This window comes from Cupressus sempervirens, chromosome 3 (genome assembly GCF_028749045.1).
Source record: "Cupressus sempervirens isolate cs-2001-9-10 chromosome 3, ASM2874904v1, whole genome shotgun sequence".
In the NCBI taxonomy this organism is placed as follows: domain Eukaryota; kingdom Viridiplantae; phylum Streptophyta; class Pinopsida; order Cupressales; family Cupressaceae; genus Cupressus; species Cupressus sempervirens.
The window spans coordinates 820,531,257-820,546,575 of NC_143120.1; the positions used below are offsets into that span (position 1 = coordinate 820,531,257).

Below are 15,319 nucleotides of genomic sequence, written 5' to 3' on the forward strand. Positions count from 1 at the left end.
TTGTGTGTTGTCTGCAATCTGAGAGATTTTATTAAGTCAAAAGGGACCTATAAGCAAACAATATTCAGATTTGGAAGTTAGATTCAGGAAACTATAGTTTTTACCAGATGCATTATAGGAATACCCATATGCATTACAAAAAGCTTTGTATGCATTGGCTAATCTATCAAATGCACTATAATAAAAGAAAATGCATTGTAAAATACTTTATATGTGCTTCAAAAATGATTAGATGTGTTACATAACTCTTTAGAAGCACTACAAAAAGTTTTAAATGTGTTACAAAACTATTTAAAATTGCTTCAAAAAGATTAAATGCATTAAAATAGAGTTCAAAAGTATTAGAACATGTATTAGAGGCATTAAAAAAAGTTGAGAGCATCATAAGCTTTAGATTCAGCCTTCATGTGTTCAAGGAAGACTTTGGAACTTTACTCTCGCTGATATGAAGCCTCCATAATGCTATAGATAATCGATCAGATCTGCACAATGAAATAGCAAGAAACATAGATCTATATTAAAAATGAAATATTAGACTAAAAGATTTGAAAATAGAGAGGCTTTGAGCTCAAGCCCCATGGTGGGTGCCAATTTGTACATGACATTTTCATGTATTCATGAAACTTTAATGAAGAATGCAAATAGACTTACAACAAACTAGACTAAACCCAAGAAATCATTATCAAAATGTAAATTCTACGAGCATCTCATGTTTCTTTAACTACAACTGCTAAGAAAGCTCTCAGACTAGCATCTCAGTGATAGTTCTAGAACATGAGTATGCTTAGAATGCAGATCCACAAGATTGCATGTAAGATTTATGACTGTAATGCAGATTATATGAAGATAATGACTCTTAGAATGCTATGACCATGGACATACAATAAGCTACATGAAATAAATGATGCTAAATAACATAAAAACAATGCTAAAATGCTATGAATTTTCTAGAATGATAATGCTAAAATGATAACTTGGAGTGTGCCTATAGTGCAGATGTCTAAAACTTGGGTTCTTTAGCTCTTAGATTTCCCTCCTATTTGTAGGATTTCAAAAGGGATTAGGGTAAGAATCATGATTTTCACCTTTAACTAGTGGATGAAAGTGAAACTAAAAATATCTCATAAGAGACCAGGGGGAAGAGTCCAACAAACTTGGTTTTAGGATAAATGAAGATATTTCTAATTCTTTTAAATGAAAAAGAGAGATTTTCACTTTTGTGAGGATAATTGATTTAATAAATGTCTTATTTATTTTCAAAACTTTGTCTCTTTCTTCCTCCCTTTTTGAATTTCATTTTATGAATTTGAGTTGTTTTTCTCCTCTTTTAAAATTGATTTAGGTCTTGTCAATTTGATAGATAATTAATGACCTAATGTGATTTTGATTTGTGTGTTCTTCTAATTTCCTCCTTAATTTGCATTGATTGATCGAAATTGCGCAATTCAGGTCTTTGCCAATTTTTGGGTGTCTACAATACTATTGAGTGATTATCCTAGAAGAATTAGACTGAAGAGATAGAGAATATTTTGGATCAAAGAGTTAGTAAGAGTACAAGAGGAAAAGATTAGTTTGATTATTTGGTAAAGTGGAAGCACAAACTAGTCAAAGATATTGCATGAATTTCTCAATCTAAGTTAGACACATCTCAGGTTGTGACACACTCATGATTTAGGAGAATCATTTCTTTCAACCCTAGTAGTCTAATGTAAGAGCATCTTGGGTTTCTTTTCTATCCTACTTGGTAGATGTGTCCTCAATTATTTTTATGGACCTACTTAGAAAATTTGTTGTTGATTGGTTTGGTGAATGTGTTTTTTATTCATTTATTGAGTGGATTGGGTTCTTCTTTCATTTCATTTCTATATTCACCAAGTGTTTCGGTGAGCTTTGTTGTTGTTGTTTGGTGATGTGTCTCTCATTTGTGAGCTAACTTATGTATTTAATCCGTAATTTTCATTTAATGCATTGGATCAATAATTAGGATACATGTAGACCATTATATAGTTAACCTTCTCCATATGATGATCTAGAATCTTATATAAGTCATTTTGGCAAGTATATAAAGGGACTTGGTTTAGATTTAGCAAGTAGAAGAGGGAGTAGCATATCGATGATTTTAGGGGGAGTTAGGATCTAAAAGGGAGATCATAGATCTTGCATGGAGGAGGCTATTTTGTTGTGCATTTGAATCTTTGTATTGGTCGTCACCTGGAAGGCCTCACAGGCAAGCATGTATGATGAAAAATTGATGAATCGATGAAATATTTCTAGTCCTCTCTCCTTTTTGGTGCTTTCTCTTATGAACTTCTTCCATTGTGTTAGCTCTACAAGGTTGGCTAATTGTTGGGCATGCCTTTGGCCTTAATTTAACCTTTTCTTGTGTCACTCTACATTTTCTGCAAGAATGGTTCAACCATAGAGACAACCTATACAATTTTAGAGGATTTTTTAATAGGAAACAATAGACCAAAGGACAAGAATAAATCCAAGATATATACACTAAGACCTTCAAGGGTTTATAAAAATAGGACTCTTCATATTTTTTTCTGTACAATTGAGAAAGAATAAAATGGAATAGCTCCTAAAGAGTATAATCTTACTTTTATAGATGTTGTCCCAACCACAAAGTAATGGGATATTATAGAATTTAAAAAATCTACTAATATAATTTTAAATTTATTAAAGAAAGTAATAGAAGCACAAGGGAAACCTTGTATAATAGAGTTACAAACTTGGTACATCTATTTTTTTTCCTTAAAAATATATTCTTTTAAAATTAAATTAATTAAGCCTTTAGAAATACTATGAAGGAATTAAAAGGAAATTTTTAAATGAAACCCTCTTAGGTAAAATCCCCTTTGATAAAACCCCTTTGGACTTGGGTAAATGCAAGAAATTGAGTACCAAAATCGTGGAAGTTCTTGAGGGGGAAAATTTGTCACTAGATATGAGTACCTATTTAAATGAAACATGGGCACCCATTTTAGGCTCAGGTACTCGATCATAAATTCAAAAAATGGGTACCCAATTCTTAAAAAATTAAAAATTAATTGTTGGCACCTAAAAACTCATTTTTACCCACTTTGAGAAACATGTACCCATTTTGAAGTTTTGAAATGTGTACCCATTTTTTCAAAATTCAAATTTCATAGCCCATGGATTGCATTGGATTCTGTCTTGGCACAAGCTTGGTAGGACCAAGCTTATGCTTGTGCCAACAAAAAATTTACTAAGGCACAAGAACATGAAATTTTTGTATTGCCATAAGTGTTTAGAGGAATTCTCGAATGAATTTTTTGATGAAAAAAAAAACCAATATATTACTCTTTGTCTAGATTCCAAAAACATAAATTTAATAGTGATATGGTTTGCATTAGTATTTTAACAATAATTATTAAGCCAATGTGGTACCTAAACTTCGAATAGTATGGTTAACTAGAATTTATATATATATATATATATATATATATATTTCATCAATCAACATAGTATGTACTTCAATATTGAAAATAAATAAAAAATTTGAAAAAGGTGTAGGTTTTATCAAATTAGGGTAGTGTACATTAGAGGTTTTTAAAATCCACTTTAAGGTCAAATAAATATAAATTTAAAAAATCATTTAAAAATAAGGAAAAAGATTATCATCAATATTTGGTGTGTTAGGTGCCTTTCCCTAAAAGGAATCACACAAATTCCTTTTATTTGTCCCAAAAAGGGTGGTCATACATGTGTGTGGTATGATCATGAAACAAGCATTTTTAAAAAGTGGTATTTGACCATGTCTATCCAAATGTAGTTTATACCACGTGGGTATTCCAAAAACTTACATATTTGAAAATTGGACCCCTAGCCTTACATTGTTTATTACTAATTTTTTTTGAGATTCAATCTTGAAGTGCGTCAAATTTTGACATTAAGTGATGAAAAAATTTTAAAATAGGAAAAAGAATTCCACATTTTGTCCAAAAGTGGGACTCAACTTCTTGCACCCACCGCTTAAATCGACATTTAATGCAGTCTCCTTTAGACTTATCTATATTTTGACAAAATCACTTTTATTCCAACTTTTACGGGTCAAGTTTATGAAGAATCACCGCTAAAGTGGTTGAACTTAGAAAGTATTATTAAGAATATATAAATGACAATGGATGATGCCTTAATAGTGGTTGGAATTACAAATAGGAGAGAAGTTTCCAAAAAGACAAATGAGTTCATTCATTGTACCAAGGTGTCCTTAAGGGGTAAAAGGGTTATTTATTTATTTATTTTTATTTAATAATTTTTTATAAAAAAAAATTTGGTGTGTGATGGCTTGCTCTCCCCTACTATAAACCAACACTTTTTTTTTTCCTTTCTAAAATGAGTCATTGATTTTCTTGGTTGGGTTCTTCCACTTGAGACTTTTTTTGAGGTAGTGTCTACCCCTATTAAGGTGGAGTTTTTTTTCTTGTAGGCAAGATGCAAGTTTGGCCTATCTTTTTTAATTTTCCTCTTTTATGTTGAGGTGATGTCGTCTCCTATGTATGTGGATACTTTATTATGGAAAGAGATTTTCTCAGTTCTGGTTGCTCAAGTGTATGGTTAAACTGTGTTTGGTTATCCATTTTGGTTAACTCCTCCTCTCCTATGCCTATTGAGGTGGGTTCCTCTCTTATTGAAGAGGAGAGAAGTTGTTATATTACTAGGGGGTTCTTTGTGGGTTATTGCAATATGCCTTTGGGTGTCATTTTAAAAATCCAATTAAAGGTTTGTGGTGCCTTTTAAAGCCCCATTCTCCTCATCTTTCTTTTTTCTACTATAGAGGTGCAATATTGGCAATTTTTCTTAAAAGATTTAACTTTATGAAGTGGGATGTTATGGTTCTGGGAGTTAGGTTGAAGCCCAATGTTAAAATCAATAGAGCCTAGAAAAACACTTATATCTATTTTACAAGGTTGAGGGAGCTTGGTAAAACCCTCTAGTGTGAGTTTATGGGCTTTGGCTTTGCATTGCAACCTAAGCTAGATCTGATGTTTTTCATTATGATGATATTTTTAGTCACTTATGAGGATAGTAATTGATTTTGTTTGACCTTTTGCAATTTTTTTCTTATTTGTGAGTTCTAGATCCTCTTCAAAATCTATTTATACAAGGTTTTAAGGCACCTTCAAAACTTTTTTTAGCTAATAAAAAATAAATTATGTTTTGTGACATATGCCTATAGGTAAAAGCACAAACGTGTGTCACCTTTTATTAGGAACAAGGATCCTGAAGGCAAACTATTCAACTTTAATGACATAAAAATGGTGTTTGTGTTTAAAATTTGAAGATGATTTAAACTAGTGAAATTTGTGATATTGGATGAATTATATGCCTTTAAATCTTTAATTTTGAGTAAGAATTCATTCTTTTTTTTTAAAGTTATTTATGTAAGTGCAAAAAATATAGGGTGTAGTTCCCATCAAGCAAGTTTATGAAAATAATCTTTTTTTGTTCTAATTTGATAATATGATATAAGTGACATGTATAGCTAGGGCACAAAAAAAGAAAACATTGGTTTTTGATGTATATTTTCTTTTTTATAAGTACTCAAGGTTGACCTTATTGGAAACCAACATTTTTTTCCTCTTGTCAAAACTTCCCTTTCAAATCTAACCTTCTTGAAAAAAAATAACATATTCTTGAAGATGACTCTCTCCACTAGGGCTAAATATAAATTTTAAATTTTTTTGATATGATTTACTATTTTTTCGATTTTTTGAGGGAGCATCTTCTCAAATGTTAAAATGCCTACTCATAATATTTTGAAATTATAACATATTATAACTAATCAAAACACTGTAAAATTTATATATTGATGATATTGACTCTAAGATCTACAAAAAAATACTCTTCATTTTTGTGCAAAAATATTAGTTTTGATAGAGAAATGAGATTTGACCAAAATAGGTTTAGAGGTCCTAAAATGTGACATAGATCTATGCATTTACTCCTATGCCCAAATTATTAAATTAATTTGACTTTGACAATCAACTTTAAAATATATATATATGCAACAAAAAGGCATTAATGTCCCACTTAAACCAAAAAAAGGGGCACATTATTTCGTGATCACTATTAACTTCTAATATTTTTATGTTTAGTCAATAATATTTAATAACAAACAACACTCTTTAAACATTTATATTAAATTTTGAATGATCATTAGGTGATATAAAATAAAACAAAAAATAGTTACTCTTCGTTTTGATTTTGATTTTGCGATTAAGATGATCAAGGAAAACCTCATAGTTATGTGCATGACTCAGATAAGATTTGTTTAGTAGGATTACATTATATATTATAAATAGATTAATGTTCAAAATCAAACAAACAAATCAAATAAATTGAAATTATGAATATGTAAAACATACAAATGAGTAGTAGATATATATTTATGTAATAACCAAATTAAGTGTATAACCTCAACTATATATAAATATATTGTGTATAATTATATTAAAGTTATCAAAACATCATCTTGAAGTTAAATAGATAACCAAGTGAAAAAGTATATTTGTCAATGTACCTTTGATCTATTGATGGAATTAAATTGTTTAAATGAACTCACAAAAGACCAAGGCTTATCGAGTGCAAGACCTTGACATCAAAAAATAAGAGGTTGGGATCTTACCCCAAATGAACTTGACAACAATACCCATCAATACTTACTTTCAACTAAAAATCTTAACCTAAATCTTTGTACTCTTGTATTCTTGATCTTGATAGGTTTGTTCTATAGGTAACTTAAAAACATATAACACTAACTAAAATAATACAAAACCTTTGTCTCTTGTGGATTTGTCCTATTAGAATTGTAGAACATGTATAAATGATTTTAAAACTTAATTGTCATTATGTAAAACATCGTTAAAATTGAAGAGAACGTATAAAGTTTATTTTAGAACTTAGTTGTCATCATATAAAATCGTATTATAATTATAATTTTTTTAATAAATAATTGATAAATTAAAAGATAATTGTTATCATGTATAGAACACCATTACAATTATAATTTTTTTAATAAATAATAAATCTAAAACATAATTGTCATCATATATAGAACACCATTGCAATTGTAAAAACGATTAATTTTAAAACTTAATTGTCATCATATAGAATACCATTATACCGTTACAATTGTAGAAACTATGTAAAAAGTCATTAGTTTTAAAACTTAATTGTCATTGTACGATGGTGAAAGTGAAATGCGGTGCACTTATATCGTACCATTCCTTTTTCCAAACCAGTTTCCACCATTGAACATGGCAACTAGCGAGAACAATTGTCGACATCAATGACAACTAAAACCAAAAAAAAGAAGATGGATTAATCTAAGTCAACAACGCTTCTGCACCCACTGACGACTCTCCTCCACCATGAGAGACATGCAGGCCGAGGTTGAAGAATAAAGTTACCATCTATAGTACACATAGAAAATCACAAAATATTTGATGAAACAATTTATATGAATCTCCATTGTGTCAGCAGCGGGATCCTTTTCTACAAGTGAGGACACCGGAAGTTGCAGTAAGAGAAGCCACAAGAGACGACGGCTTTGCACCCAAACTTGAAGCTTTTGCATAGCTTGATGATGCTTCCGCACCAGATGCAGTGAAAAAAGCTCCGTTTAACATAAGATCCCCTTCTGATCTCCAATTCCAGTGCTCCCATTCACCTTCAGCGGCATCTTCATGCTTTGTCACCTGTACATTTTCTTATTGTTAAAGTTGAAGGAGAATGAGACGAGCAAAATATCATCGAAAAGTATTAATAAAGAGAAAGTACCTCTTTGGAGAATCTGTCGGCAGGAGCAGTGAATCTGTTCCCCTGGCTGTTAATGGTGGGGTTTGCACTTCCCCCAATTGCGTACATCTCCCAGTGGGTGTAATCATTGTTCACCACATGGAAATATCCATGTCGGCACCTGCATTATAGTTTATACCCATCTTCATTAACTATGATTATAGACAAATGGGTGGATTTGTTTCATGCTAATTTTGTTTGGGTTTGCTTTATACCTAGGCATACGCTGAACAAGCCCTTCCCCAAAGTGATTGAATGCTATTGTTACTTGCATATTTTTATCTTGGGTGTACTCATCACTGTGCCCCAGGAGCATCACCTATAAAATACCCAAAAGAAAAAACATTGGAGTCATCAGGATTAGGGTTGTAAGTTTTCAGTTTTATCAAAAGCATGGAGACCAAAACAATGTGAGTGGAGATGAAGATGTCACTTTAATATGTAATTAATAGAGAAGGACTATTCAAAAAAAAATGGAGTGGAGATGATTCAAAGTTTGAAACCTTATCATGATGTGTCATGAAATTGTTGGAGATAGTGATAGCAGTGGACCCTCTGATGGCATCAATAAGTCCGTCGGTGCAGCTGGAAAGTGAGCAATGGTCGACCCAAATATGACTCCCTCCAAATATAGAAACCCCATCGCCATCACTGATTGTTCTGTAACCATAATGACCGGGAGAATCCCTCACCATGGCATTTCCTGCTGGTTTACAGTCATGGATATGGATTCCATGTATGATGATGTTTGTCACATACTGAATTGTAATGCATGGGCCATTTGCAATGTGGACATTGGCTCCCCTGCCATCAATTGTCTTGTGGCTGTTCATGAGGAGCTCCTCCTTCAGTTGGATCACCATGTCTCTCTGGAATATGATCCAGAGAGGCTCTGTTTGTATCACTGCATGGCGCAGAGTGCCGGGCTGGGGATTCACCGGATCGTCGTCATTGGGATTAGTTACGACATAATATCGGCCGCCTTGTCCTCCAATGGCATTTCTGCCAAATCCTATTGCGCAGTCGGCCAATCTCTGTCTGTTGCTTTCCCAGTTGGGGTCACACCTCCAGCAGTCATCCATGGGGTTCCCTGTCCCGCATGACAGATAACCCAGCTGCCTCCTTGAGCTGTTAAGGCTCCTGCATTGCATTACAATCAAATTTGTCATATTCTTATATTTGTCGTCTTTATATCCGGTGAAATTTATTGATCTATGTTTTATGAGTAATAATTCATCATAAAAAATTACGATAATAATAAATGGTACATTTTGTATCTATGATATTAGATGAAATTCGTAAAGTTAAACATTGAATCTTTTGGAAAGATTGTTAGTATTCCAACTCAAACACACTTTACACACAGTATAAGATATTTCATAACATTTAAGAAAAACAGAGCATTAGAAAAACAGAGTGCTAAACCTTTGAACTAGTTATCTTTACCCCAAACACAAGAAAGCATATAATACCATTTCAATAAAAGTGATATACCAGCAGTTGGACCCCTCCCACAGTAAAAAGCACCTCAAGAGATAACTTGCATAAACATCCTGGACTGAAAATTGACATTGTTGAACTTTCTTCTTTCATCATTTTTTATGATAATACAGGATATATATAAGAAAAAACCAAAACGAACTGTGTGAGTTTGTTCTTTGCTAGAGACTACAAACTCTGAAATAATCATACCAACAAACAATATAATTTTGAAAGTAACTATCCTGACCATCGTCCAACTATTGTTAGCTGTCTAACTACAGGGAATGGACCTTAATGCAGTTAGATCTCACCCAATTTCATCTGTTACCAGGACATTCTATATCTCCGAGGCATGTGTCATAAAATACAGTGAGATCTATCTTCTAAAAAACAGACATCTCACTCCAGTTATACAATGTTCCTACACTAGTTAGTGTAAATGCATTTGAGGACAAGGCGTACAAAGTAATGAATGTCACAACAATGAAGTAAAGCTCACAAAACTGGTGTACGGGACTGGAATGAAAATATCTACACTGTCCCTACACCAACTTTAGTGAATGCCCACAATAATGCATCAGATGCCCAAAATATCCTTTCTACATCGATTTAACTAAATTAAAGCCAACTATGTATGAAATGTAGTTCCATGCACTAATTTATCATCATTCTTGCTCACCTTTCCACCATTTTAACTACACTTTCAGGATCTCCCACGTGAGTTTTCGGTGCAGTTTCTACCTCTGCAGGCTGCCGAACCAGATTTTGGAAGATTCCAAAGGATTTGGTGGCGCCGGCATGAATGCAAAACAGTCCCAAGAAAAGAAACAATGATAAAACAATTCCTCTGCTACTACCCATGGCGAACAAACTATACTGACCCAAATACAATGCAATGCCAAAGGGATCTGGGCTCTACTGGATCTATACAGCTGGAAATACTTATGCCATTAATTGACACAAGCAACTTATGCTGAGCTAAACTCTCTTCCTGAGCACAAACGTGGGTTCACAGATTGCCCATTATATAGAAGATTAGGGTGTTAAAGGAGTAGAGATGGTAGAAGATGGGGGTTAATTTTGGCGCTAATTCTGTCGTGGTCAAGGAGAAAACATTAGATTTAGATCCTCTCAACCATTTCACATGGCTAAAGTGCTGAACGAGTGGTTGAGCCCCGTGCACTATTCGCTTACTTCAAAAAGCAGTTAGATGATGGCTGAAGTTCGTTGAATTCGAATCATCCTTGTTCAACTGTAATGTGAAAAATCAATATTGTATCTTCATCTTTTCTGACATAGAGTGAATATTGTTATGTAATTGCTTTTTTGAATAAGAAAAAAGCAGTCGTTATAAAAAGTAATACTGATGCCTGTGATGGAAGCAACTCTCCCTTTCCAAAACTTTTTAGTGAGTTCGATATTATTCTTTTTAATTATCAAGATTTCTTATTATTTCCTTTTCTTCTTTTAAATACTGAACTATCCTCTAGTGGAGGGTTTCTTTTATTTTTTATCTACGTAGTCTTTTTAACTATCTAATATAGACTCAAGTTTTAGAGGATAATATGACGTACACAATACCAATCTCATCTCTTCTGATTTCAAAGTCTTGCACTTATAAAATACTTGATTTCTGATAGACTTATTAACAACCATTCAACTCCACTATAGATCAAAGATTTATTCACTTGTCGTTTGATTTATATTGTGCATTCAAATTAAATTTCCAAAATATATCCATTTTGAGTTGTTTGTGTATTGTAAGATATTTATGTACAATGCATTTGTTTTTAGCATTAAATGATAAATGGTTATCTTTTATATTTATCATGTACCCTTTTTAAAATATATATCTTTCTATTAGAAAGTTTATTCACTTTTAATTATTATAAATAAACAGAATGTATTTATAAAAGAGAATTTTAATGAATTTGAAAATTAACTAAGTACACCAAATAAAATGAAGTGGTCATATCAATTATTAAATCATATTAGTAGGTATGGACATTCAGAATTCTCTAAACTATTAATGAATTTTCTTTCAACTCACATTTTCCAACATAAAATCATACAAAATAAAAAATATTAGCTATTGATTTGTAATTTAACCCAAATAATTGATGAAGATATATCCTCTAAATAGCCAATTGACATTTGTTTTTGGTTGTAGGTTATGGGGCATAAATTTTACCCCAACAATTGGATAGGATGACATGCATAGTAGAATACCAGCATGCTAGATATAATGTTAATTTATATAAGATGATATAAAATCATGCCATTGTAACCATTTGGTTCCCATGTGGAATATTTGATGGTTAGAAATTAGAAGAATGTATCAACAAAAGAAGAATTTTATGAATATCATGAAAATGAAGAAAATACACCAAATATAATTATATGTTCACATCAATTATTAAATCAAGTTATTGTGGATATTTATAATTTTGTAGACCATTATTAAACTCACTTTAGCTCAAACATTCCAAAATAAGGTCATACACATTCAAAATTCTCACTTATCAATTATTAATTTTGGTCAAATAATTGATAAAGACAAATCCTCTAAAGAGTCAATTGATATCCCTTTTTTCAATAGGTTGTAGATCATAATTTCAACCCCAACAATCACATACGATGACATGCATAGTAGAATGCCAATATGTTTAGTATATTACTACTGTACATGAGACGATAAGATCATGTCAATGCCACGACAAATATTTGATGTGATCAAATCATAACACATAAATTTAGAACCAAATGCAATCAAAATGTCTTCTTACCTCATTTCTACCACCTATGTCTACTCCAACCAATGATCAGACATGCTCTTATTAGTTTATGTAATTTTATATTTTCAATTAAAATGACATTATAAACTTAATTTCCTGTATAATGTATTATAGTTATTTCGGCAATTAGTTTAGTGGTTGTATTACAAAATCAATTGAGAGAAAAAGAAAGTAAAACAGAAGTGTGTGAATCTGATCTATAATTACACATACAAATTCCATAATACATGTATATTTTAATAGTTGATAACAATTGTTTATTTATAAATTTTGATTGTTATTTATACTTAATTAGTTTACACTTTTTACATTATTAATAAATCTAATTATAAACTATTATTATGTAATTTTAAATTTCTTTAAATTTTCTTATAAGAAATCAAATATAAATACACAAATAAATTAATATATAATAGTTATATTATAAAACTTATTTAATATTTTATTATTTTTAGTGACTTAATTAGATGTTTATGTTTTTCTTTTTTAAATAGCAGTGAAAATATGAGAAAAATGTAATTTTCATGGAACAAATATCACATAATAACAAGACAAAAGTAAAAAAAATCATAACCAAAAAAAATTCCAGATATTCATACCCCTCAGTACCCTATGTTTATCCCCTTATTAAGTTTGTAAAATGTTAAAAGTAAAAAGCACTTTTCTTGTAAAATGTGTGCTCTAAACTGCCTTGAAATCCGGGGACGTTAAAGTCGCCGACCGACGCATTAACGGAGGCGCAAATTATCCCATACACACTTTAAAATGGAGGGAAAAGCCTTGCGATGGAATAATTCTGGATAAAAGAGAAGCACGAGATAAGCTCTTTTTGTTTTTTTTGTAAATATACAAATATACCTCCTCTGCGACGTGCTACGTGTCAGCGAGAGGTAACGAGAAAATATTGGCGGTTTCCACTGAAGAAAGAAATATATATTTTATTTCATTTTTTGTTTTAAATAAAGACAAGGACATATCACCATCTGAAGCATTTCATAATTTGTTTAGGATCGACTCATTTATGGGCACATGCCTCGTTGAACTTCTGTCCCTCCGCTTTATTATTTTAATTTGCCTTTTTCATTTCCTACGCAACTGTCTTTGTCCAATGCAGAAAATTTCTACGATTGCATGTGTATGTACGTGTTATATAATAGTGTAATAAAATAGATTTAGAATTTGAAAGCGAGGGCCCAATTTACCTATACGATAAAAGGATCATGTCTTTTCTTTCCTTCCTTCTCATCTTGGTTGAGAGGAGTTGTCAATTAGAACTTTCACCACTAGATTTAATAGAAAGAGTTGTTGTGATCTCTCAAATTGTCTACGCAATGAGAAGAATGCGTTATAGTAAGACAAGTTTTTTTATTTTAATAAATTGAAATAGTTCAATCAATTAAGTATAAATGGTGAGGATGATGGTGTACAATGTAGCAAATCATCTATTAGAGGAAAAATTTTAAGGATGTGGTTCAGCAAGGTTTGATCAGTAGGTGAATTTTATAGATGAAAACATCGAACAAATAGTTGCTTACTCAAAAGGAATTTTTAGTTTGGACGGGTGTTCACTCATATCGTTATAATATACTATATAAAAGCAAATATGCCTGATGACATGTTTCCATCCAAAAAGCAAAAAACAAGGCAAGTATATTCTGTGTTTTCAATTTAATTAATAAATGCAAACAACTTGTACAACCAAGCATAAATAGCTCACTACACTCATTACTAGATCTTTAGGGACAACTAATTCATTTTTTGTTGCATTTTTAAGCAATCGAGGTCATGGGTTCAATTCTTGCTTTCTTTAATTTGCAAGTTGCATGAGGATTTATTGCTTGTTGATCTAGAGGTTATAAGAGGGACCTATATTATAAGTTTTTTTTCTCTGATGAATTGTCCTTTTCTGAGTAATACTTTCTGATTTGATTGTGTAGACTTTTTTTATCATCAACGTTTCGGATCATACTACATGATCCATCATCGGGATGTAGGAGAACATGAAGAACATAAAATGATAGATTTCAGATCTAGCATACCACATAAAAATAGAGGGGAGAGGGCTGAGGAGAGAGAAAAAAAGGTATAAAGGTGACAAGACCAGACACCAACCTACACCTAAGAAATAGATAAAAAATAGCTCATAATAAGAAGAAGCAATAAGCCAGAAAAAAGAAAAATAAAGAAGCTAAAAAAATGAAATAAAATAAATAAATAATAATATTAATAACAAATAATAAATAACTAAAAAATGAACAATAAAAATAATAATAAAATAAAATAAAAATAAAGAAAACCATAAAGAAATGAATATCTACAAAAATAACACAAGTCTATTACTACAATCTATATATAAGTACCTATGTAGATACGAATAAAAAATAATGCAACAAGTGAATATAAATGTGAATCTATATAAAAAAGGTCAAAGCAGCTATTAGCAATTACTCTTTTGATGATGTCACAAAAAAGCGTCTTTTACCCTATAAGGAGCTTACCACTCGAATTTATGGGGTCCTGAAAATTCACAAAACCAACATTCCATTGCGACCTATAGTGGACACTATAGGTTCCCCGACTTACAAGTTAGCTACCTACCTTGCCAAATTATTATCCACACATTTTGGCAATTCTGACTCCTTTGTCAAAGACTCTAACCATTTTGTCCAATTCATTAAGGATGCTAGATATGATAGTAATGACATCTTGGTTAGCTTTGACGTCGTCTCCCTCTTCACCAAGGTCCCCATTCCTGATGCCATTAAGATTGTCAAGTGCAAGGTTAGTGATGAGGTGGCATGTCTTGTGGAATTGTGCTTGCAATCCACTTTCTTCTCCTTCCTTGGGGTCATTTATGAGCAAGTTGATGGGGTGGCAATGGGTTCCCCACTCTCACCTGTTATCGCAAACCTCTACATGGAGGAGTTTAAGGAAATTGCATTACACTCTTTCCCCCTCAAGCCCAAGTGGTGGAAATGATACATAGATGAAACCAATATCTACTGGCCCCATGGTCCAAAAAAATTGGAAGAGTATCATGCTCATCCCAACAATGTAGCTCCTTCCATCTCTTTCACCAAGGAGATTGAATCTGACAATTGCTTGCCTTTTCTTGATGTGTTAATCCTAAAAAAAACTTGATGGGTCGTTTGGCCGTCGGGTTTTTTGCAAAGCTATGCACACTAACCTTTATCTTAATGCTTCCTCTCACCACC

At 31.9% G+C, this 15,319-nt stretch overlaps 1 protein-coding gene across 1 annotated transcript; it reads right to left on the reverse strand.

Moving 5' to 3' along the window:
• Positions 1-7,109: 7,109 nt before the first annotated feature.
• Positions 7,110-10,308, reverse strand: LOC149569306 (putative pectate lyase 18). The gene is made up of 5 exons (XM_089822022.1): positions 9,989-10,308; positions 8,331-8,967; positions 8,043-8,146; positions 7,810-7,948; positions 7,110-7,727 (listed from the first exon to the last, which is right to left on the reverse strand). The coding sequence occupies exons 1-5, from the start codon at positions 10,168-10,170 to the stop codon at positions 7,506-7,508; spliced, it is 1,284 nt and encodes a 427-aa protein (XP_089678148.1). The 5' UTR covers positions 10,171-10,308; the 3' UTR covers positions 7,110-7,505.
• Positions 10,309-15,319: the final 5,011 nt, after the last annotated feature.

What these genes read in the sequence shown, in the direction of transcription:
- LOC149569306 (XM_089822022.1), bottom strand. Translation starts at nt 10,170, where the DNA reads ATGGGTAGTAGCAGAGGAATTGTTTTATCATTGTTTCTTTTCTTGGGA. An exon ending in GTAGTTAAAATGGTGGAAAG is followed by an intron (nt 8,968 to 9,988) that starts GTGAGCAAGAAT and finishes AATGCAATGCAG; the next exon opens with GAGCCTTAACAGCTCAAGGA. An exon ending in TCATGACACATCATGATAAG is followed by an intron (nt 8,147 to 8,330) that starts GTTTCAAACTTT and finishes GGTATTTTATAG; the next exon opens with GTGATGCTCCTGGGGCACAG.